Source organism: Periophthalmus magnuspinnatus, chromosome 22 (assembly GCF_009829125.3).
Source record: "Periophthalmus magnuspinnatus isolate fPerMag1 chromosome 22, fPerMag1.2.pri, whole genome shotgun sequence".
Lineage (NCBI taxonomy): Eukaryota > Metazoa > Chordata > Actinopteri > Gobiiformes > Gobiidae > Periophthalmus > Periophthalmus magnuspinnatus.
Genome location: NC_047147.1, coordinates 13,646,200 through 13,672,088, shown reverse-complemented (window position 1 = coordinate 13,672,088; position 25,889 = coordinate 13,646,200). Strand labels below are relative to the sequence as shown.

Here is a 25,889-nt window from a genome sequence, read left to right as displayed (position 1 = left end):
CGCAGTGACCAGTGATTTATCAGAACAGGCGTAGGGACCATCTGTGTTAGCCACCAACTGCTAATGATGATCCACAACTCATTTCATTCGCCCAAATGCTTGGACCTTTATATAAATCATATTTTACATTTTTTTTTTGTATGGTTTCCAAGCTGCAGTACCACCAACAATCTGGATCTATACACACGCAATTGTAACTCACTAAGCAACAAGCAAATTACTTGATAAAATGATATCCACCAAATTGCGCGATATTCCCCCCATACTGATGAAGGATGCTAACTGTCAAATTGCTCCATTGTTATTTATATACTTATTGCTGAGATGGGTTTTCATTCACCATTTGGGAGTCAATAACTGCTGACATCAAAGGCTATTGTAAGTCCATTGTCCAAGCTATTCAACCCAAGCACCAGTTGGCCTTCATGCACCTTCATTCATTTTTATAACTCCATGTTAAGAAGACATGTCACACATTATCACCAATGAAAAGAGCCATGGTAAAACAGAAAATATACCCCGTCAAAGACATGATAATAGCCCATATTAAATAGTCAGTCTCTTTGTGCAATCATCTTTAGCTGTCACTCACACGTCAATCATCCTGATACTCTGACAACATCTTTCTTCAAAAGCCTGTATGTGTCTCACTGATGTTGCATGCAGATTGGCTGTCAGGACTCAGGAATGGACAAGTGTTATTTGACAAGACAAACTACAGACTGTATTTTATGTAATGGGCTTTTACAACTGAACAGGTGGTGACAGTGAACTCCACACAGAAAGTAATGACTTGTGTATTTTCACAAGTTCATACCGTTACTTTACTATCGGAGGATCTTTACCCAGTCACAGCATAAACTGGTTTACTCTATTTTTGGCTAAACTGACCAAATATCTGATACAAATCTTCTTATCAAAATTTCAAACAGACATAACCGTGTATTACCGCTCTTCTCCTTACTGGTGCACTAACTTTTCTGGTGGAATGTCTGTCTGTTTCCATTGAGATTACATTTATCTATCTCCATGGAAACAAGCAGATGACGCAACCAGGCTAAGTTACACATCAGATCTGTGGAAAGGCGAGCCCACTCTCAGCAAGAATCAATTTTTCAAGGTATATTCTTACACTTAAACACCTGCAATGGAATACATGCACGGTGAGTGTATTGCCATACTGTGGAACGTTTCAGGTAAAGCAATAATATGTCAGTGTAGTCAAGGAGGTGGCTGACCGCACACCAGAAAAGATGCATAACCCCCATTTTGCATTTTTTTTGAAAAAGCAAAACATTTGGCCCTATGCTCAACATTGCAACCTACACATTCCATATCTAGATCTCTAAATTTTCTCTCTCCACTAAACCATTTCCTATAATAAGACTCAAAATGGATATTGTTTCTCTGCTTAGTACAGAATGATGCCAGCTGTTAAATGGTTACATAAGATGGTTACCCCTGTTTCATGGCACGTGTGAATAATATGGCATGAACTGGATCTTAAATAAAACCACTTAGTTTTACCATACAGTGAGCCAGCAGCATGTATATATAATACAGCATAGGGAGGTGCCCCGTTTAATTAACGAGTGTCACTGAAAGGGCTGGGAGAGCCAGAGGATCCACTGGGGGTTGATTATTGCTATGTCCAACTGATAAGTGGTGATTAGAAACAACAGGACTTTCGCTTGTACAACATGAGAAGTCACTGCATTAATTATGACAACAGTGTTAAAAGTATCCATGTTCATAGTAACACAATCTGATGCATAGGCTAAGCAAACTTTTAGGGCATTCATCAGAAGACGCTATGCAATTAACTATTCCAGCTAACTGACCAATAGGATACCTGTGCTAGCCCTGCAGCAGTGAACATGCAGGGAAACCTATAGTAAATCGTCATAGAGTCCCCACCCACAGTTTGAAAGCGCCCAATACATGATCAAAACGCAGACTGTGCCAAAGAGGTGTCTCCCTAAAATTCACACATGCTACAGATAAACACATACATGCACAATCTCTATCAATGCCACACTTTTCATTCAGAAATCAACCAGCACTGCACCCCACGCACCGCTGGATGTGCAAGTTTACAAAAGACGCATTCAGCCGCCCACACACCTGCTCGCGCTGTCACAGAATCTCCCATGTATTTACTCGATGCACACGGAAGGCGCATCAGCAGGGCTTTCCCTACCAAAAACATTGCCGCATGCTCCCTCTAGTGTGCCCCTATCAATTGCACGTAACTATAGTGGAGGAATTGTTACTTTTATTCATGAATTTCAAGTTGGTGCAATAGGATTTTAGAAGCTTCAGTGAGGGAAATGTCAAGTAAGTGCATGGTATGATGTGTCAAATTTGTGTAGCGCAAAATAAAGTACACCATGTCATCATCATAGAAAAGTATAAGTGCTGTACTGCAAAGTGAATAGTTGTGTAGAATAAAACCTACCTGACACTGGTTCTTAACGCAGTAGGCATTTAAGATCTTCTATGTATCACCCGGAGACAGCACCAGTCATATGTTCAGGGATGCTCCAAAGCTCTCTCCTGCTCCTCTCTCTCCTCCTCTCACTGTCTGCGTCCCTGTGCAAAGATGCGGTCCCTTACATGTATCCAGATATGGGGAAAGTAGGAGCAGGGGAGATGGACTGGACTGGAGGTTTACAAAAAGCCAGCTCAGACGCTCCTCCACAGGGAGACGAGTTGCGAGCGGCCGGTGAAGACCAACCACTGCAGCAGATCGGAGACTGGAGAGCAAGAAGAGAGAGGGAGAGCGAGAGGGAGAGTGGGGGAAAGGAGCGAGAGAGCAAAACAGACTGCTGCTACTGCTGGTGGTGCCTTCACTGAGGGTGCAGACAAAAACCTGGAGGTGGACTATGGATTCTGGACTGTGCTGAACAGATGGAGAAGGAGCGAGAGACAGAGGAAAAAAGCGCGAGGCAGTTTTTAACACATGAGCAGATTTGGAGTGTCTTGGATGAGGTCAGAACTGGATACGACCGAGCCTCCATCCATATTCTCCACAGAAGGGCTGCCTGTCTAAACATAGGAGTGTACTGCACATGTCCTGACACCTTCATCCACACGTCTGCACTTTCATTAACACTGACTATTAATACACAGTTCAGAATTAAATATAACAAAAGCACCACTATAAGACAGTAAGAATGATGTAATTAAGTTTAACTTAAGAATATAAAGAAGACCATGCCCATTCACGTATAAATGCAACTTTTTACAACTATTTGTTACCTGACGACAAGGGCAGGGGGCAATATATGGCCCAAAATGTATATCACAATATTAAAGACAAATTTGCAATTGCAAGGATATAACTGATCGTATGAGTGACGCATAACATATTGTAACATAGTGATAAAATACACAACAATACACAAATTTGTGGTCTTGAGCATATTAATACTGCTTGCTTTAGGTTCTTTAAGCTATATGAAAGGTTCTTCTTCCACTCCACAAATCCTTTCTCATTCACGATTCATTATTAGTGATATCACAATGAATACATCCAATTAAAAAGACAAGGGATTTATAATGTCAAGAAAATGAAGCAAGAATCGTAAAATGATGCTTGCATAACAAAATGTCAAAGCAACACATCTGAATAAACCTTTATGATACTGGAAACAACAACTATTCTAACCTGTACGTGAAACATGCTAAACATAAAATTGAATAATCCTTTTGTTTGCTGCTTGCATACTGTTTACTTGTTAACAGTGTGTAATCAACAGCTCTACTGCATTGAAGCCAAACTAGACAAGAGCACAGAGCAAAATGCCTTGTATTTATGTCTGTTACATCCCGCTGGGAGGAAGTGGCTTGTGCTTATTGTAACAGGTAAGAAGGGGAGCTTTTACTGCCCTCTTGTAGACCGGGGCTCAAGGTCACCTGGCAGTGTGCAAGCCCAAATCCTGTATGATTAACAGAGGCATACGGGACCAGGCAGCTGTCAGTCCACTTCTATAGTCCTGCCAACCTAAGAGTGAGAGAGGGTCTGGAGCTGTGTACACTGCTGGGACAGTGAAATAGTTGAAGCGATTTATGGGCCTAATGTAAAAACCCACTTGCTCGTAAAAAAGTTACACATGCTGATATTGTGGATTGGCTCATAAAAGTAAAGAGAGGATTTTATAATCAATAAAGGTCAGAGAGGCGTCAGAGACTGTATGGAAAATTTTATTCTAACTAGGAAAGATTGAACGCATCTGTTTTTACAAGCTTATTTACATGAGAGAATGAGAGAATGAGAGAATGCAGGTAGCTATGGACTGTAGGCAGGATACTGTAATCATGGGTTTCAGCTTCCTGTTTAAATGTGACACTTTAAGGACATTTCACCATTTTGAAAATAAGACTATTTTGTTTTTAATTGCCATGGCAACTTTGATCATTCTGAAACCTATAGATGCACTGATCAATGTGCTAGACTTTGATACATAATAGTTTACTTGCTAATTTACCACTTTAAAATAGTTACTAAATGCTCACAAGTTAAAGGTATTTTTCCAAAAACTACAGTACGTGCCATTAATATATTAAGGATAAAATATATTCAAAATTGTTAGCTTATAATAAATGTGATATGCATCGATAACTTTTACAGAAAGAGGACATGCTGACTCTACTCTATAACAGGCCCGAACACGGACTACTCTGCCATCAATGAGATTTAGTACTATCCCATAGAGACAGACTGTCAACCACCTACTTTTCTACCGTCCTAATTTAATTCCCCTTCCTTTCTTTGTGCATTTAAGCAGCCTTAGTCATGGCTAAGTCCTGACCTTGCAGTCCCACTTCTCTATCCCTGCTGTTCTTCTCAAAAGTCAAAACAGTCCTCTCTCCTTGGTATCTAGCAAATCTCACCTCCGAAATATTTATTACACAAGTTGCTGTACCACATGAGCCAATATGCACACTCTCTATTCAGATAGAATAGGCAAGTGGGACTGTGTGGTGATATCTTCTGTGCGCAGTATGTCCTTGTAATGGAAAGAAGCAGCCTCAAAACATTCATTCTGGTCATTTAGCAGCTGCTCTTATCCTTACCTGACACGGGCTAGGGCTAAATCTTGTTCAAAAAGCCCAACCCACCTGCCTTGTTGAGGTAGACAAATATGCGTTAAAATATAGGAGGTGTATAACAAGCACGCCCAATGATTACATACCGTACCTTTAATTTAAATTGTAGTTTTGGAAATTTATAAAAAAACACCACCAACTAACTGGTAGCAAAAATTTGAGTAAACACTCTAAAGTAAATTGGACTGTTTTCTGCGAACTAAAGCCAGTTTTGCTCATTGTCATCAGCTCAGTGTAATACTACAGTCCATCTGAAACTCTGGCCTCACAGAACACGCCTTAATCACTGTGAAACTGTGGTCTGCACTGTGTCTGAACTAGTAAACCATTGTGACATTAAGTATATCCAAGAGGAAATATCCAAATCAAATCTATGCCTAATACAATTGTGCCTGTGTATTCCTGACATATCAGGGTCTGGTAGGCTTGCTGCTGGGATAATGGCCCTTTATCTATTCTTCCGATCACATTTGATCTTACGTTTGTCTTGTTTAATGAGGTTGTGTGCACATTATATAAACAGTACTGTTTCACTGTTACTATGGTGGAAACTACAATATTTCTTTTGTTATTGAATTTAACCTGGGCTGAGAAAATTAATAAATAAATATTACATAGAAAAGAAAGGGTAGAGGTAAAAAGGATGGATCATTTTGTGATACCAGCAACAACTGCTCTGCCTGAAACAAATGTAGATTTTGATTTTTCAGAATCCTTTTGATGGTTAAATGGGTTGGATAAAGTTAAATGGCATAAAAGCGGCTCAAAACAACACACTTCAGAGTTACCAGATGCATAAAATCTTTCATCTTGCAAAAAAGAACAAAAAGCAAACCAGGAAAACAAAAGGTATTAGAGGCTCTGTAAGGTTTTTGTGGAGGGGGTTTGTCACCTATTTGTCTCCCTGGCGATAATCTGAAATGTTCCATAGTATGGAATAAACATATCTATCTTACATTTAATCAATTTACAGGTGTTTCTGTTGCTAAAACTCCTGTTATCTGTTACCTGCTTGTTGCCATGGAGATAGATGTCATACTGGAACATTTCAGGCAAAAAACTGAGAGAAGCAGGTGGCATACGCTCCATCAGAAAAATTACTTATTGCACCTTTAAAATCTGGTTGCAGTATTTAAATTCTGGGAACTTTGGTTGACCTAATGAAAGACATTTTGGATCCATCTTTACTATGAAATCAGCTACTATCTCTATTACTCAAATAACAGCTCAACTACTTGGGCATTCTTCCATTGTCCTCCTTCAAATCTCTGACCACATGTGCAGTGACTTGAGCTGTGATAAATGACAGCTGGTTAGACTGGAGAAAAACAACATGCTCAATATGCCGCACCGCTCTGTTCGCAGTTTAGGGACGCACGAGGAATGGCTGTGAGTAGGTGATTACTTGGCCGAATTAAGCCGCGTGATGGATTTCCCCCCAAGGTAATAACTGAGCCCAACTGAGACAAATATGTTGGAGGGGGCTGCCAGACTGCAAGTGTGTGATAACCATATAAACACATAAGCAGTGGTCTTGCGGTTAAGACGCTATTTATTTTGGTTACGTTGTCCCCGATTCAAGACGTTTTCCTCACAGTTGGCTCAGGCTAAGTCAATTTGTAGTAATTTTGGATGTTTTCCGGCTGCAAAGTAGATGTGACGTTTCTAGTTCTATTTTTGGATGGCACTCACAAACGCTTCAGAGTGAAGTAGGTAGTTACTAGTTCCCATTAATCAAACCATTAAGCACTTAACTAATTAAGGGGATATGACAAAACCTGTTCTACCCATTACCTACAGGCCAAACGGTCACATTTAATAGACATGGGAGGTGAGTTGGTCCATAAAGTGTCGATATACTTCTATTGACTGTGAGTTGACTTTCTTATGTCAATTTTATATCTGTATGGCTCAAATTCCAATTCTTGTGGTATTTTAATCCTACAAATACATATAGCTTTTGCCCTATGTAATTCAAAACCACTGAATAAGATGGCATCAGAGTGGAGGGTAGTATAAAAAACAAACTTTTTCTTATATCCTTAAATCTTACATAAGTTTCCTGATGTAAGTTTTACGCAAGCAATTTGTCCAATTCTAAGAAAAGCGGCTGTTTCAATTATGCAACATTTAATGGGAGACTGTTGTTAGCTGTCAGACATACTTATTGAAGGCCGCATCTTTGTAAATGATGTGCTTAGCTTCTGCTCGTCCTGACTCAGAGGTCTCCTTGTGGCAGTGGCCCAGTCAAAAGCAGACCTTCAGTACATTCATGTAAATCATTAGTTCTTAAAAATACCAGGATGTTTGTAGCCGGCAGTCATCAGAGGTGTAAATCAGCACCTCGTGAAAACTTTCCCCACTCCAGAGCCATTATGGAGCCGAGGTCACACAGTTAATCCTGGTACATAAAAGATGACAGGAAATGAATGAATATATGCAGGCACTCTGTGTATTGTTATTCCAGCAGTGATGCGCAGTGTGGCGTGCATTAGCTGGGCTTCATTTTCTCTGCATTAGGCTTTAATGAAAAAAAGTGCTCAAGCGTCCCAGCAGCACAACACAATGGACAATAAAACAGACCCAAATTACACTAAATGACAATTGTAGTGAATGCACGCAGAGGAAACTTGTGCCTGGAGAGGAGAAGGTGTTCTATTTGCTATGAGGAGTTAAGGGTACAGAAAACATAAGATGTGTGTACATGTCAGATTATTCCCAGTATAATTTATGAAATAATTGTGCATTAATTAAATTATATTTAGTGTTGAACTGAAGTGGAAGGATGCTGACACAAAGGAATTTAGGGTAAGGACATAATGACAAAAATTAATCTCAAAAGGATAATCCTGAAATTGTCAAAAGAAAATTTTCAATCAATGGTAAAATGTGCATATAAATTACTTGGCTCAGGTTCAAGCATCAAAAATGTACCGCAAAAGCAGTGTTGGAGCCAGAGGGGTAGCCAGGGTGGCCGGTGCCATCTATAAATGCCCTTTCCACCCCTAGTGCCACCTCTCCGGATAGACTTGTGATCGAAAACTCCATGTTCTGAGTATCCATGAATGCATTCTTACGCAGCTCCATGTTGGTGCATGTTTTCTGTCGTTTCATTGGTTAAACAGGGACATGTGCTTATACGTGAACCAAAACAACCTGCGTGTGCTGTTACAGTAGGAGGCAGAAAATGAGAGTTTTGTTTTCTCCTTTTAAAATGTAAATTAAACACGGTGATTATCGGAGCAGGGTGAAGAAGTTGGACTCTCTTTTGGGGATTAACCAACATCAAAAGAGTGCTATAGTTTTATAATGAGATTAACGTGACAATCACTGGATAATACAGTAAGAACAGGATGACAACATGAATTTATCTACAATTACAGCACGACAGGAGAGAGCGAACAACACGGTGAGTCTTTATATGATGCTTATGTCACGGTTTAGCTATGCTGGTTTTTGCATTTGTGCCATTAAAGTGGCCTGTGTTTGATTTTAGAGCTGGGATCTGTAATGGATGTTGGTTTTAAATGGTTATTTTAGTGTTCACCCTGCGCTGTGAGTGACAGAAGATAATATTAAGCTTGTTTGGAGTTGAACTCCTCTGTCCAGTCATGCGTCTTTCTATTGCTTCATTATGCACGTGCTGGCCAGCCTTCATCAGAGCGGAGCTTTGTGGACAATATTGTGGTCACTGGCTATAGAGTTAGTGGTATACGTCTGGCTTGGAGATAAGCATTCAGTCTGTTGATTAAACGGGCACAATCCAGTTGTGTTTGGCACGTAGTAGATGTGTGCTGTTTATTGGTGCAATGGCAACTGACTCCAGTACTGTGTATGTAATAATATTATTAGTGTTATAGCGCTGAAACGTTTCAACTAGGCCACTAGTTGAAGTAGTTCAAGTGCAGGTGACAGCTGGTTAAGAACAATGGTTCTCAAACTATGAATGAGGGTCCAAAATGGGCACAGAGATTTTGTGTATACAGAACAGATTGTGTAGCTGATGTTAAAACTGAATTGCGTCATAAGAAATGGAAGCATATTGTTTGCAGATATTTGCTGATCATCTCATGAACACAAAACTACATTAGAAACCTGTGTTGGGCACTGATGAGCCATAGTGGGCAAATAGCATATTGAACAGCCCAGGCCAAATGCAGAGTAGTTCACCTTGAAAACCCACCAAAATATAGTAAATTATGTCTGTTTTCAGCCAAATCTCCCCCCCAGACCCACCTGTGCTGAAATACACACAGTACCTGCCATGGTCACCAAACACAATCTGGCCACCCCTCACATATTAGTCTATCTTCTCTTTGGTGCAGATACAATATATTTTCTTTTTTTTTAAATCAACTACATTTGTAGCTTTAAGATTTACTTATTTGACAATACAAAATCTTGTAATTCATACATTCACAAATTTTGTATTACCACCTATCCGCTGAAACAGAATGAGGTCTTTAAATACTATATTCATTGAGTATGAGAAAGTTCTCAGTTAAAGATTGTGAGACTAGATAAATAGTCTGTTAAATGGGCTATAGATCCATATGCTCTTTGGGACAGTCTGAGCATATAGTACATCTTAAAAACTTCTGCAGGTGTTCTGCAGGTATTGGTGCATTTTTGTGATATGCCTCAGCCTAATCTGAAAATACACCTTGGGGAAGGGCAGGTGTAATGGTGACAGAATTTTCTGTCAGGGTTATGATTGTGTCCTAAAAGAGTGTAGAGGACAATAGACTCACATAGCAGCAAGAGCAAAAGGTAACAGACGATTACTACACTGAAGATATTAAGGTATTATAGGACGCCGGTTCTGCAATTAATGATTGGCCCAAATGAAGAAGAACAAGTCAACAAAATTTTAGTGTCTAATACATGTATTCTGAACAACGTTGATTACAGACCACTGATGACCCCGAATCCCTCACAAGAGTAACAATATGTGAGACTCTCTGACCTGCAACTGTTAAGTCATTACAGTTTGGTTTACAGTCAGAGCCCCTAATGATAACCGGGCCACTGTGAACTACACAATATGAATAGATATTTCTTCCTTCCTACAGTACATGTAACATATTATCTTAAACATCTGGTTGGACAAGAGATCATTCTTATATCCAGTCATATTGTATTGTGTTTTTATCCAGTATAAATGTCAAAAAGTATTCATGGATATGTATGTCAATAATAACCTACATTTTTGTAAACACACTGTTAAATTATGAAGCTAGTAAAACATCCTATTATAGCACCATATGACAGAGAGGGTAAACCTTGCATTCAAATATTAAAACTGACCAAAGTCAATTGTTGAGTGCTTTGGTCTCACTCTGCTGCATTGCGCATCAATAACTCCAATGGCAGTGTCATTTTGGAGGCAAAATCACCTCTCCTCCATCTTTAACCCTGGCACTGTGGCTGAAAAACAGATTAGAAGTCATTTGTCAGCGTTATGTGAAGAAAATTAAAACTATTTGCAGCTAAGGGTAATTGGCTTGGGTCGGTGTGGAACGGTGACTTTAATACATATGGATTCCCATGGTGTGTTTTAAAAAGAAAAATGTGCAGTGGCAAAAAAACAGCTGGCCATGAGCAAAACAGGAATACCCAAGCGTTAGCACATGGATTATGATTATAATCTATGATTATGCTGCACAATACATCATACGTACAGCGGGAATATTTCGTTGTAAAAATCTTTAATCCACAGCTGCGATTAGGGTGATAATCTGTCAAATGTGCTAAGTGCAAAAGTGGTGTTGCCAGATAAATCTTATGAGAAGTTGCCTACTTGGACATTAGCAGGGAACACGCTAACACGTGGATCATGCTTGTTAACATGTAACAGTGGGTTATCTGATCTCACTGTGGTTACTCAGTGTGCAAACACACAGTTTAGCCAAGACATGCAGGGCAAAGCATAACATCCATCCATCCATCTTTTTTCTTCCGCTTATCCGGAGCCGGGTCGCGGGGGCAGCAGTCTAAGCAGGGACTCCCAGACTTCCCTCACCCCGGACACGTCCTCCAGCTCCTCCGGTGGGACCTCAAGGCGTTCATATTTGACACAAATAAAAGTTATACTAGCAAAACAATGCCAACAGTATATGGTATTTTCTATACTTCTAAAATAGCAGGTTAGTTGTTGTAAGCAATGTCATAACACAGAAACTCCACTCTGTCCCCTGAAAGTTGTGAAACATGTTCACTGTGGGGAAGAAATTGTATGTTAGGATGGCAATAAAAAAAAGAAGAAGAAGTTTGGACCGCTGGTTACAATTTTTTTAAATTGTAACCAGCGGTCCAAACCGATATGTCTTTCACATTTTGGAAACTAAACCAAACAATCTTAACATTTTGACAAAAATATGCAGTTCTTTTCAGCACACACTGACTTACTCAATTCACACAGTATCAGTTTATCTGAAATCTCTCGAGACAACAGACAAGATACAATGCTTTTATTCATCCATTATTCAGCAGCGTCCTTCTTGAGTGACTACTGTCAGGGAAACTTAAAAAAGTGGGTTGCCTTTAATACAGCACTTACTCCCCCACAAAGAACAGTTCAGTCAGAATGGCTGTCTGGTCTAATCACTGTGACTGTATATTTTTGAAATAACAAATAACTGCTCTTTGCTTGCACTGCCTTGCCCCATTAGAAACCTGCCGCTGGATTGAAATGAAGTGTTCTGCTGGTGTCTCATTGAGTGGAGAGCATTGGGAACGGGGAAGCCCTCTGAATAATGCAAAGGATTGAGCTGGAGGAGAAACATCTAAGTGGAAAAACAGACTGTCAACAAAAGTCCATCTAGTTGCTAATTTGAGCGAGGATGTGTATTTTAAAGACACAAAGCTTTAGAGCCATGTTAAAAAAAGAAGGCTCCCACTATTAGAAAAATAAATAAATAACATAATACCAAAACACATCTCACATCTAAATGTGCATTATATGCAAATAATCCAGTGGGGAGTGTGCCACCTACTTGCCTCAAAGTATTATGTGTGCTCTTCACCCCACAGATGTGACACGTGACTTCAACTTGGTCAGTTAGCGACACCTGTTTGTCATGAAGATACATTTAATGCCATACTGCGGAACATTTAAGGCAATGTATCTTCATGGAGACAAGCAGAAAAGTTAGTATACCTTTAATAAACCACAACATTAAGAGGTGGTGTCACAGATCTGCCTGTTTACTCCCAGTGTGGAAGAGATTGTTGTTGATATTAAATTAGACATTATTCTTCAGTTGTTTAGTCCCTGATTCACCATATTTTGAATTACATATTTAAAGGACACTTTCTGTTGTATTTTCTCTTGATTTTTTGTTTTTGTTTTGAGTCTATGCAGTCTATGGGTGCTATGACTGCTTGAACCCAACCAATTACACAAACATTTTAGCAATTTTTTTCTGATGGAATGCAAAAATATTATCTGATTAGTGAAATCTAAAGGGTCAAAATGATTTATTTTTTTCAATTCTGTCAATATCACCCAACCCTACATTCACAATCCAAATGTTTTCAATCTATGGCAAATAACAATGCTCCCATTAACTGAAAATCCCCCTACTGTGATAGTGACCATATGTAACATAAGTTGTGCAGTCCATTGGCTAAAAGCTGCTATCTACTGTCCAACACTCTGTTCTGCGCCAGAGACAAGCCATCTTCCTCCACACAGTCTGTTGCTCCTTTCTCTCTTGCTTCTGACAAACCCCATCTTGCTCTCCCCCTCGCTCTCTCTCCCAGTTCCCCCACAACTCCCCATCTCGCTCATCCCTCGCCACTCTCCCATGAAGATCTGCCTGCTCATCTCACAGCCCAAATGGCACGAGGCAAGAACCAGATACCGCAAGTCTTACACCACAACAGTTTAGAGAATCACAGTTATTTTAATTGGGGCAAAAAGCGCAATCAAATAGACAGAGATCAGCCAGAATATTATGACCACCTGCATAATATTAGCGGTGGATCAGTTTAGATACTGATCTGGACCTCTACCACCCCAAACTTACACCTTTCAATTTAAGAACATACTGTGGAACATTCCAGGCAGAGCAAGAACATCTCCATGGACACATGCAGGTAGAAGATCCTACATCAGAAAAATTACACACTGCAAAGGACAAATTGCTCAATTATTGCTTAATGTGGGTTCTAATGTTCTGATTGTAAAGGTGCTATGTTATAATTTAAACAAATGCTAGACCAGAGAATGGCTTATTCCGGACACTAACTATAGGAACCTTCTTGAATGTTGAGTATAGAAAAGATTATAATAACTTAGATCCATTTGTGTAATGCATTATGTTTTTGTGGTACATCAGAACAAAATGAACAGCCAAAAGATCACTTTCCTTCAATCAGCATTTGCTTTAAAAGGCCAAAGGTTATGTACAGTGTGTGAGTCCTGGGCTAACAAAAGAAGTGATAAGCCAGTAGTTCCGCTCTGGGGAAAAAAGTTGGCTTTAAAGTGCTCAAAAGTTAGACAGGGAGGTTCAACTATAAGCCTGGCACATGCATTATGGATGTCCTATGAACACTGTCAAAGGGCCACAAAATCTGGAGCCATTTCAGATGCTTTTGCATCAAAGTCTTCTCACTGTGCACGTACCCCACCACAACACATGTCTCTGAATGGCAAAAGTGGCAGTTGACTGGCAGGATGTGTATAAATCATTCCAAGGGGAAAATAGGGTCTTAGTAAATACAATAAGTGCAGATGTGATTATGGAAATTAAGTTTTGATTTTCAGTTTTAAGCTTTATCCTTCACTGGCGTATTACCAAGGTGTTTTTTGCAATAAAAGTAAAGAAAGTGGTTGTTTTTCATCATTTGGTCAAAGGAAAGATCTATAGCCGCTAACCAAACATTTCCTCTGCTCCCCAAAGCACACAGAGCCAAGCCAGCACTTTTCATCCACTGTCACCTCTCGCTCCCTCTCTCTGTCTCTCTCCGGGACGCTAGCCAGCACGGATGAATGGCAGTCCCAGTCCCCTGCATCCTCATGTTACCCCAGCATGGAGGCTTGTTCCATTACAAAAACTGGCTGGCCGCAATGTGTGTGTTGTCTGCAAACTATTCATCCTCGAAGAAGAACTCTCCACACTCCAGCGGTTTTCAAAATTTACTCACCACGGGCAAAAGATGGCACCATGGCTGCAGAGTGGGATGAGCGTCAAGTAGAAAATACTAGAGGTGGAAGGTTGAGCCAGAATTGTACATATGTAAAAATACTGCTACATGGTCAAGAATAAAATATGTAATTTTATTTTGTTAATGTTTCTGTATTTTGTTTGCATAGTGCCAGTTAAGGAACATATTCCAATGTCCCACATTTGCTCTCACATACACAAATGCTTTAACATTGGAGGCACTTGGAAGTGTGTTGCCCAAAGACACAACAAAAGTATACAGGCACTGCCATCCCACTACTGCGACTAATATTCCCAACAGTCTCTCAACCAGTGCAAACCAGTATTCCTCCCACAGTGTGTAAAAGTACATCTGAAGTCACAGATGCCCAGGGGCAGACTGACAGATATGTGTCAAAAAGTGTTCAACTTCTGCTTTTGCTCATGGATTCCATCACTGAGATGACACAAATACAAACTACAGTAACTTTAATTGCTTGTTCCCACCCATGGCTTTTTCTTTTGCCTGCCTCTGGTCTTTCCTGGACAAAGAGAACACAAAGCAGCATCCTCTAATTACCCAGAGTTTCAGGCGCCTCTGCTGTACAAAGGCCCGGCCCATATTCTTTTAAGTGAGATGCAGGAAATCCCCAGTCACAGGGCTTATAGGCACAGTGCGCTTCATTAATAATTCAAGTATTTAAATAGACCTCCATCGATATGTGCTGACTCGCGTGGGTCACTGCTTGGCTCGGCTTGACGGTAATAAAGGGTGTCCCTAAAATGATTAATAGCCACAATCTTTCAGGTAGTTCCGGCCTAGACCAATATTGAAAATTATTACGTGATCAAAACACTATGAATAATAAAAAGGCTGCATGAATATTATGTAAGAGTATGAATCATTACAATATATAAAGTTGTGTCTAACTGTGAAGCGTCATAACTAGAAGGTCCCGGGTTCAATTCCCAGACTAGATGGAAACTTTCTGAGTGGAGTTTGAATATACAGTCTTTTTTCATAGGTGATTTCATAGTACAGATTTGACTATATTTAAAGTTTAACCTTTAATTTTTTGTGATAGCGGTCGCTCACTTTGACCACAGCCAAATCCTTATCTAGCAATTTGGTTGCGTTTCAATTTTCTTCAAATCCTATATGTGCTCATAATCTGAAGACTGTTTTGGGCCAATGAGTGAAACTATATTTAACATCCCATGACCCACTTTGTACGGAAACATTGATGTAAGGAGAATATGGAATCTTTCATGGGAGAGTGGGGATCGAGTATGAAAAAGACACCCACGGCAGCAAGAACATATATAAAAAATTAATTATTCTATACACATTTTTGTTAAAGTTTCTCATGGGTGGGACTCTTCATCAATTTCAAGACTGTCTTCTAAATTCTACAAAACAAAAGATTTTTGCCGGTGGGTTTTTCCATGGGTCATCAACTTCGCTATAGTGCCATGGTGCAGAAAAGGCTATTAACATTTTAATTGAGGTAATCTAATGTCCCTAGAAGCTAAAAACATGTCACAATATTATTCCTTGTACATTCTGGAGCATCTTTAACCATGTGACTTTAGGCTATAGAATAAGACACATCATAAATCCATCTTTCTGCTAATAATGACCTTGCTATGTTTAAAAGCACTTAAAATACTACTACACACAAGACTAGACTTCTTGTGTTCGTGATCGATATGCATGATAGTTCCCATTTAACTCCAGTAGTCACGTTTAAGCATATGGGCCTATAGCACCAGCGGCTGTCACAACCTAATCTAAATCTATTGCAAAGGCTGGTTGATTCACTAGTGCAAACTGAAGATAACCTGACTCTGAGCACACGACAGGGGGAATGCTAAGCAGTGAGGGCGAATTTTATTACAGGCTCGGCTGGAGAAGGTGGGGAAACAGGCGTCCTTCTGTAGTCCTTGATCCCTTCATAGCGCTTTCAGAAAATACACAAATAATATGAATTACACACTGGCAAAGAGAGAATGCAGTAGGGATTTCTGTAGTATATGGGATTTCTATCAATAGCAGTGAATCGAGTTTAGGGCCATAGCACCACCGTATGGCCTTATTTAGAAATTCAGTCAAAATTCAGTCATGCCAAATGCACCTGCAGATGTACACATTTCTAGTCATTTCCTACAAAAATGAGAAATTATCTTCAGTGTTGAAAAAAAAGGGTTTACTTCATTGCTAAATCCTATAGTTCAATGTTTCAATTGGGACATTTCTTTTCCATTTGTTTTAGTACAGTATAACTTTAGCATCTTTAATATTTAAGCACTTGTACTTCCCAGTAACAACCTTTATACTAGGAAAAACTATCAGAGGAGTCCATGTTGCTAGGGCAAAAGACACAGCCATACAACCAGATGAATTATTAAATATTAGTCCTGTTTGAAGTTGTCAGTGCTCACAACAGCAGGCTGCACCGCCTTCAGAGCACAGGATGGAGTTATATAAGTCGTGTACTCAAAGTGGAGGGGGAGATGAGATGTGGCTGTAGCTAAAAGAAATCAAACTTGTGTGATAGTGTAATAATGTATGGGCTGCTGGTGCAGAAAATTGAATAGATGTATAAGGACTCAGTTGGCCATCATGAGCTGTACGTAATGGACTGACTCCAGAAAAAAATCTATATCTAAGCCTTGAGTGTGATTCTTATTTGCATATTTCCCATACGTATCAATCATGACATTTTCTCAATCAACCTCCCAGGACAGAAAAGATTGGCTGTGAGTGTAAACATGGCCGACCTCATGCTCACCATGATGCATGAGCCATTTACCTGACGTCCTTAGCTTAAATGCATTATTAGCATTTATAAAGCTGGAGGTGCCTATAACCCTGTGTACAGTGTTTGGCAGTGATTAGCTGAGGCTGGTCTGCGGGCCACTGTGGTGAGGTGGGTTTGTGATGGTCCCTAATGAGAGCCCAGTGAGCGCTCTCCTGTGGCCGTCACAGCAGGACAGTATCCATACCTGCGCAGCGGGACACATCGCCACCATATTCATGACTGTCAGCTTCTTATTATTTTAGTTTAGAAGAAGGACTGCTTTCACAACAACTTCTACCATAGAAACAGTATTTGTTCAACTGTCAGGTATAAACTATAAAGTATAGCTCATGGAACACACAGGCAAACTTTGACTGAATAAGTGTGTATTAACCTTCAAGGCTGTTTAAAGGCCTGGAGATTCCCTGCTTTCTACATAACAATGATTCCTACAAGAAGCAAATTTGCTAAGCTGGATGCTTGCTATTTCTTTCAATCTATATAGTTCATATTTCAATTATATTTTCAATTTCAATACATTTTCACCAGAACATTTCACAGATGGATTCTTGTACTATTTACGAGTAAGAGGCTTCAAAGCTGCAAATGTTGATTAAGCTTATACCTGACAATTTGTGAGTGTATTATATTTTGCTTCAGTTAGTGTAACTTGAAGCATGAAACGTATCTGTTTTCACTTGTTTGTATGAGATTTGTAAGGAGCTGTGCTACGCTGAGCTGGTACTGCAAACATAAGTGTCTATCTTGATAAAGGGCAAGATTAAACTGAGCATGTCTTCTATACTGGAAGCTCTAAAGCTCATCATGGAGTCTTGTCACTTGGGCTTGGGCTTTAAGTCACTCACGTCAGGCACTTTCACTAATCCTCTAGATGGTGTGACTGAATACTTCTATAGTATGGGTTTATTAGGGCTGGAGAATGACATATGATCAGAAGGCTCTTCATCCTCTCCTCTGTTACATAACAGATGGTTGGTTTCAAACAAAGAGTGCAAAGCCAGCTCTCAGAATGCTGCTGCATCCACTCATCTCTGCAGGGTCTACTTCAGTCGCACACAGTGATGTGAGCAGCTGTCAAAAACCTGTCCTATAGAGCTGTAGGTTAATGTTCAGGTGAAGGTGTCTTTAAGTTGTAGTTTACTGTCTAAGCTTGCATGCTGATTATACAGATGGCTATAAAGACATAAGAACAGAGAAACCAAGAAACCAAGAAAACCAAGGTTACAACCCAAAAGTAAATGCCTGTATATTGTTCATTCTTTTGTGCTAAATCTTCAATGTCCCAGATGCCGACTGGAGAGCTGTCACTCAATCATTGGAATCACAATAATCAGAATAATGTAATGAAATACTAAAATAGATATTACAGACAAACAAGTCACGAAAATGTAACTATTGGGGCTGCAGTCATTTGACCTTTAGAACAAATCACTATTGTCACAACAAAATTGTCCAGGACTATTGGACTTCCTGTTTGGTATTTGTTGTGGCTCTGATCCTAGTAATCACATCAGTGCTCCCTCCTCCAGACAGCAGTCTCAGGATCGCTTGGTACAACCGTCCACAGATAATGTCACTTCTTCTCATAAAAATGGATACAGCAACTGCTCCCTGTCACATAAATATAATTAAAACTATACATGGAAAATAGTGTTAAGACATTATGGTGCCAAGCACAGAGAAAATAGTTAGCAATCAAAATAAGTAGAATAAATGTAGTTTGTAAAAGAAGCAAATTCAGTGATATGATTGAGGGTTTTGAATCGAGAGGTGTACAGCCTGAATGTAGAGGTCTACAGATTTCAGATTTTTCAGGAAGAAATTTGATATTTTTTGTTAAAAGATTAACAGTCTGCATTGGTTATGTTCATAAAATGTTGTTTTTGAAAAGACTACATTGATCAATATTAAACAAACAACCAGATGAGATAGAAGGATAGAATGAATAAAAACTTCAGTAGTTCCATAGCTCAGTGGGATATTGCATTTCAACTGAAGAAGTACAACTGCATCACAATAGACTGTAGTAAGGTATTGAACAATCCGGGTTGCCAGGCTTCAGTGACCAAACTCACCAACAGTGCAGAAAGTACTGTGTCACTGTAATTTCCAGTGTATTTCTTTGATGACATGGACACATCCCTCCTCTCTCATTGAAAACAAAGTTCTCTAAAGCACTGATGACTTTTTGTACATAGAAAACGACTCTAGTCCTATCTAGTCCTAAGTTTTTACTTACAGAATTTCACACAAAGGAGACCACAGATCGGGCAACAATACAAAAATAGAATAAATATCAAACTAATATGAAACAGATATTTTCTGAATTAACAAAAACATTACAATGATAAACATGTATAAACTAGAAAAACAAAGAAATAAAGTGTCACGCTGTCAGTACATAATACAACTCAAAAGTCCCTGTTATCTTTCAAAACAAAAGAAAAATGTGCTCTAGGCATACACAGAAGTTCGGTCTGACATTGGACCCCTGACAAATGGAGAAACATGAGGTGCACTCTGAAGGCATTGAAGTGGAGCAGAGAAGTGGGCATTTCTCACTATCACCTTCACAGGCTCTCAGACACAGGCAGGGACCAGAGCTGCTACATCCAACACTTCTGTCCCTGTTTGGCATCTCACTTTGAGACAAGTAACATGGTAGTATATGTAACAACTGCCATGTGTGTTTGATTCACTTTACTATCGTGAGCTAGCCACATCAGAATGATGTAAAGCCACATTACATTTACATACACAAATGGATTCTCATACTGAATCAAGGAATAAGCAGCTGATCCAGGCTATGAATGACTAATGAGTGAATGAATGAATGAATGACAAATTTGTTTTATACCTGACATAGCCTTTATTGTGATACAGATTAAATTAAAGGGAATTAAAAACGGACATCACAGCCAAAACAGAAATTATCTTTGCTTTCCTTCTTTTTAATGAGCGGTACTGTGAAAGGGTGAGTCAGCATACAGATAAAGAAACCAGGCTTCTCATTAATTTAGTAACAATTTAATTAATTATTTTTCAGGACATCAGCTACAGAAAGAGTCCTCTCCAACAGGACCTGATGCTCAGTTAGCATGTTTGTAAAAATACACACAAGCTCATGTATTTTTCATCCCACTACAATGTGTGTTAGCAGTGTTAAAGCTAAACATTGGCAGCTATTAAATTTGTAATTTATGTTTAAAAATGAGGATTCTGCTTAGCGGGCACATTGTAAACAACTCCAAGACTGAAATCTAAACTGGTAAACGAATAGAAAAATCCCAGCATTTCAAGAGATGATGAAGTACAACTAGATGTTTCTATAAAAAGATGTTTTGCTCTTTGCAGTGGACATTCTTTTATCTAAATGACTGCCTTTGTAATTAGGTAATTGTGCCACCTCAAACTGTAGTAAAAAGTAGTCAGATTAACTAAATGACTCCAAAAGAGTCAGAGACATTCAAAAATATACTTCTTCACAAAAGTTCACCCTATTTGTTTACAATCAATCTGGCACTGCAGCAGTCCATTGGAGAGGAGCCTATAGGAAGAAGAGGATTCAGAGCATCCCACTCTGGTAACAGTTCAGTGGGTCTGCCTTGGCAATGCCGAAGAGAGTCAGAGGGAGGGAGAGTGTCGAGGGTACACACTAATGCTACAATGTATAGAAGAGCTGAGGGGGAGAGATAGAGCAGGAGTCATTATCAACAACAGCAGCGCGAGTTTAGCCGACATGAGCAGAGCATCTTAGGCTGCAGCTGCCCACACATAAGGCAGTTTCTATACTTGAGTTTAAGGTAATTTTGCTTTGCTTATACTGTTTAATAAATGATGGCGTCATTATTGTAAAAAAAAACATGACTAAAATACAATAAAAGTGGTTAGTAAGCAATCACTGCTCTTTCTCTATCCAAGCTGCTGACAGTAGGTTAGGGACTAGGGGCAGGCTGAGTGCATTAAGATGAACTGCAGAGACACTGGGCAGTGGCTGTGTCATCCTGGAGTCTGGACACTTCAACACTGTCTGAAACACATATTCCCTAAACACACTGACAGCAGACACAGGTACACACTGGACAAGAAGTATATTTTGTTGTTATTTATATCTCAAAGGCTTCTTCTGACTGTAGTCTACCCCCAGGACTTTTCAGGTTTGTTTCTATGGCAACATAGTACAAGAGTTTACTTCTACTTGCTGAAGTTGCTAAATAGTTATTTATTTAAATATATATTTAAGCTTAAGGTGGGAGTAGCAATCTAAATAATTTAATCATTTTTCAGAAACTGAACTGCACTGCATCATAGTTTTAAAGTAAAACTATAGACTTATATTTATATTTTTTATAAGCATAGCTATACACAAAAGGTAAACAAACCTTTCAAAATCATGAATGATACCAAAATAATAAATCACTTTTCAACTGCAAAATATTGAAATTGTGAAAAGCGTAACATATACAACGATATACTATTGTGTAGGCTTATGTCCAGGAGAGGGCGCTATGTTCCTGAAAAGCAGCAGAGCGTATTACACAAATGCACGTGTATCAATGGAAGCAGTACTTATCAATTTACACTGTTCCTTTTGTAGTCTTTTCCACATGTCTCCTACCACAGTCACAGCATGCAGCCACAGAGCTCTGTCCTAAACGCTGCTCTATATCCTGCGTCTATAGAAGTGTACCAGAATGTTCTTGCAGGTCCACCGTGCTTTCGCCTTCACATTTGCATAACAACATAACAGAGGTACATTTACCACAATCAGTAAAAGAAAGCAACACTTACTTTAATGGACTCAAACCTTTCTGTGCATCTGTGGATGTGGAGTTGTCATAGCAACAGGAAGCCAAGGTACTAGGCAGCTTAAAAACAGGAGTTGGGTGCACTGAGTTCGATATCCTCACTGTAGTACCACCACTTAAAAGTTACTCAGCAAAATCTCTGCATAAAAGTATGAACCATGAACTTATCAGGCAAATGCAGATATTGGTTGAACACTTGTGCTGACTTCAACACTACATTACTCATGTAGTGTAATTTACTGGCAGTACAATAGGGCTTTACAACATACAATGTAACCAAAATCACAGATGGAAGTGGCGCAATTACCAAATCGCAGATGTTGCATTTTTTTGGGTAGTAGAATGGCCATCTTATAAACTGCTATGAAATGCATTCTTAGTTCAGCATTAGTTCATATTTCATTAATTTCTGAAATATCACTTCTCTTGGACATGTTTAAATATGCACTGTATACTGAATGTCAACTTTTTCCAAAATTTTGTACTGCTACCATCTGGAAAATTGAACCTATAGGAAAAGCCACATTTTTGGCAAAAGGGGGGGAATCACAAGGGGAGTTCAAGGGGCCACAATGTCACCTTTAAAGCAGGCACCACACAAGATCACCTGAGCTTCACTTTTAAAACTCTTGTTCTTGCAAAGTTTGATGGATGCACCCTTCCATATTCATGTGGGGACACTCTGTTACTCAGCACAATCATCCTGAAGGGACGTTAACTCTGATAAATATTAAAGCACTTCTCTATAACTCATTACTTTGGCGTCTTCTCTGGCAGGAAGTCAATTATTCTAAAATCAAGCCCTGTCCGTCCATCAATATCTTTTCGTCATAGAAAAGTAATTACGTCTTCATCCTTGACCATAAAAAATGAAATAAATACGGAAGACTGTATTGAGTCAGTTGTAACATCTACTCTTCTCTGTTAGCGAATACCAGGACTGAGAAAGAGAGACGATAAGAAACTTTTTACAAAACTGATCCAATATGTTATGTGACTTATATACTTTTTTCTAGTAACTATGGAACAGCACTATCTAAACAAAAGTCCACACATTATGGGGCTATCGGCATTCTACGTAGACCAACAATACCAATATAAAATGTAATGAGAAGCCTTGAACCAATAACCAATACAGTGATTTTTGTATAGATGTGACCCAGTATTCAATAATACTGTTATCGGTGCATCATTAGGGATATATATGCATCCACATTGCAAAAAAGAAGACATAAAAGTGCCTCCACCTCTCAAATTTAGAAATTATATGGCTTTCTTGTTATAATGAACACTAGTTGCATTACCCGCAATACTTTCTTTCAATAAATGATTAAACGTCTATGCTGTGTTGGTGAGGTTTTGTTAGAAAAATGAATGGAGGTAGTGGAGACCATGTACAAGGTTAGTTCAGCTGAATCACCACAAATTGTACGAAATGTTATGTTATTATTATAGTTAGTAGTACCTGAGTATATCTCCCTGCTCTTCAATTTCATCAGCAACCTCTTCACTCCTGCAATGATGTGAATGGGAGAAGCTTGTCACCATAACAAGTTAGCAGGACACGCCTAATTTGTTTGTAATATAGTCATTAAAAGGGTACATATGCGTCAATTCATGTAGGAAATTCTTTTGTATGACAGATACATTGTGACGTACTGGATCTGCATCTCCCGTCAAGCTCGTCTACTCATTTGCAGCTGTCTGGCGAGATGCGGTGACTTTTGATCGGTGTGTGTGGAGGGGAGACAGTTTTTTGGTCCTTACCTGCGTTCCTGTCGGGTATTAGACAGCAATGCTTCTGCAGTATGCCTGGCAACACCTATGGAAGATAAAGCAGAAACAAAATTGGAAAGTGAGACATGGTCTTACAGAGTTAGTTCTGCATCTGAAATCTCTTTTTGATGCATTTACAATTTAGTTCTTGTTCTCTTGAGATAACAGACTCTGACCCTAACACTAACCTTGAGTTGACTACTTGCTTAAAAATAATTTCTTGCACTTGTCTTTTGTCATTTTTGGAGGTAAAGAATGGACAATGATGAACTGTTAGAATGTACCAAGCTATTTTACATCTGTACAACTTTTTGTGCAGTTGACAGATTTGAAACTTTCTTTTACCAAGCTATTTTATGACCATTAATTTCACAAACCATCAGCATTCCAAGACATCTATTTTCTGCACAATGATTGGAGCAGTGCACAGTGCCAAAACTCTGCATCTGACAGTCAAAGGTAGACTAAATGGTCCATGAAGCCTAATATGATGCCTCTATTTTATATGTGGGGGTGAAATAAACGCACCCAAACGAGATAGTACAGCTATTATCAACGCACTATGGTCATGTCAACAGGCCAGAGCTCTCCTGTGCTCCATCAGCAGCTTTACAGTGCCAGCAAGTTGTAGCAGCAAGTACAACAGCCAATTATTGCACTGCTCACAGCCCGAGGTGGTCCTGCTGATCAATAATGCATGTCTTACAATCTATTCTATTAGGAGTTAGAGAAAGGAAGAAATTGATCCAAAGATATACGTCATAGTGGCTAGTATTTTTCCTTCATCAATATTTTTGTAATAGTCTGTTTGCATTAGAATTCCTTTTATATTTATTTATTTATTTAAGCAGTTCAATCTTTTTCAATGTACTCACATGTGAAAGTTTCTGACTTATATTTGAGAGAGGACAGGATCAATCTGAAAGGTTACGACTCAAGCAATTGCTAAAAACTGCTACAAAAGTAAATAAGTAAATAAACTACAAGATCGAAGACATAAAAAGAAACCAGTTGCTTATAATTAGGGAAGGGACACTTAAAAATATTAGCCAACCATTCTCGTGGCTTGGGCAAGACAGGAGGTGGTAAGAGAGGCTGTACACTTTCTGGGAATCTTGTATGTTTTGGGTGAAATAGTCTGTTGATTAGGACCACAAGAAACCAGCTGGCACTGCCCACATACCTCTTCACCACTGGTTCTTTCATGGGTCACTTTTGATCCAAACCACAGCAGGAACACTAACCAAGACCTGCTGTTCTTAGATGTCATGACCCACATAGTCACCACAATGTCAGGGCTATAAACCTTCATATCTTATCTTAATTTCTGCCAGTACCAGAGTAATGACCAAAGTGTATATTCCTCATACATGTAGAATTATCTACATCAAAAGTCTTGTCTGGTGAGCTGTTATGGTATCAAAAAATATTCACTTTTCAATCAAGCTGGCTCCTGAGGTTTGGGTCTAAAAGATAACAGCCTGGTGATAGGAGACATCATAATTGATTTGTAATGGCTCAACCAGCTGCATGATGTACACTTATAATTGATGTGAACAGGGCTGGCAGAGCAGTGCTGAAGGAGTGTGAAAAAGGGACCGTGCTGTCACTAAAGCACAGAGCTGGGCTGCAGAGCTGTCCCTATGAAACCATCCTCCCTCATCTGCCATCTTAAATACATCTGTCTGCATTTGTCTGCCTCTGACTCACAAATGGAACAATTATGTCAACAGGTTTTCTGACAAGAAAAGACTACAAAACAAATCTGCAAAATTAGAGTTATTGTATCTTTTACAATTACTTAGAACTTAGAAAGATGTGCAATGAATATGCATAAAACCTTGGAGATTAAATTAGAACATTTTAAGAGTTTATCAAGTTAAAGACTCACTGCAGAAAGATTGAGAAGAAAGAAAGACTGAGACAAAAAAACCCATATTGAACAAAGGGTGGGTCATATGGCATATATATATTTGCCATATGACCCACCCACCCAATGCAAAATCACAATTTCTATCACTTTTTATGTAGACCCTACATATACTGCCTTTAAAAAGGTAAATGAAGTCATCTGCTTTATCTTAAGTTCACACTTCAGTGTAATTGGTTAAATCCACCAAATACTCACTCAGAGACTTGCACAGGCTAACAAATAGGAGGAGTGGGTGGGGAAAAGTGTCTGTGTTTGTGCATAGAGCTGCAATATACAGAAAAGCACTGCA

At 39.2% G+C, this 25,889-nt stretch overlaps 1 protein-coding gene across 1 annotated transcript in view; it reads right to left on the bottom strand.

Annotated features, from left to right (window-relative positions):
* Positions 1-25,889, bottom strand: part of dlgap2a (discs, large (Drosophila) homolog-associated protein 2a) — a 130,318-nt gene that overhangs the window by 102,048 nt on the left and 2,381 nt on the right. Inside the window, exons 2-3 of the mRNA XM_055230977.1 lie at positions 23,659-23,713; positions 23,357-23,404 (exon numbers count right to left, since the gene is read on the bottom strand). Coding sequence (XP_055086952.1) covers positions 23,357-23,404; positions 23,659-23,713 — 103 coding nt within the window. The remainder of the gene's footprint in view (positions 1-23,356; positions 23,405-23,658; positions 23,714-25,889) is intronic.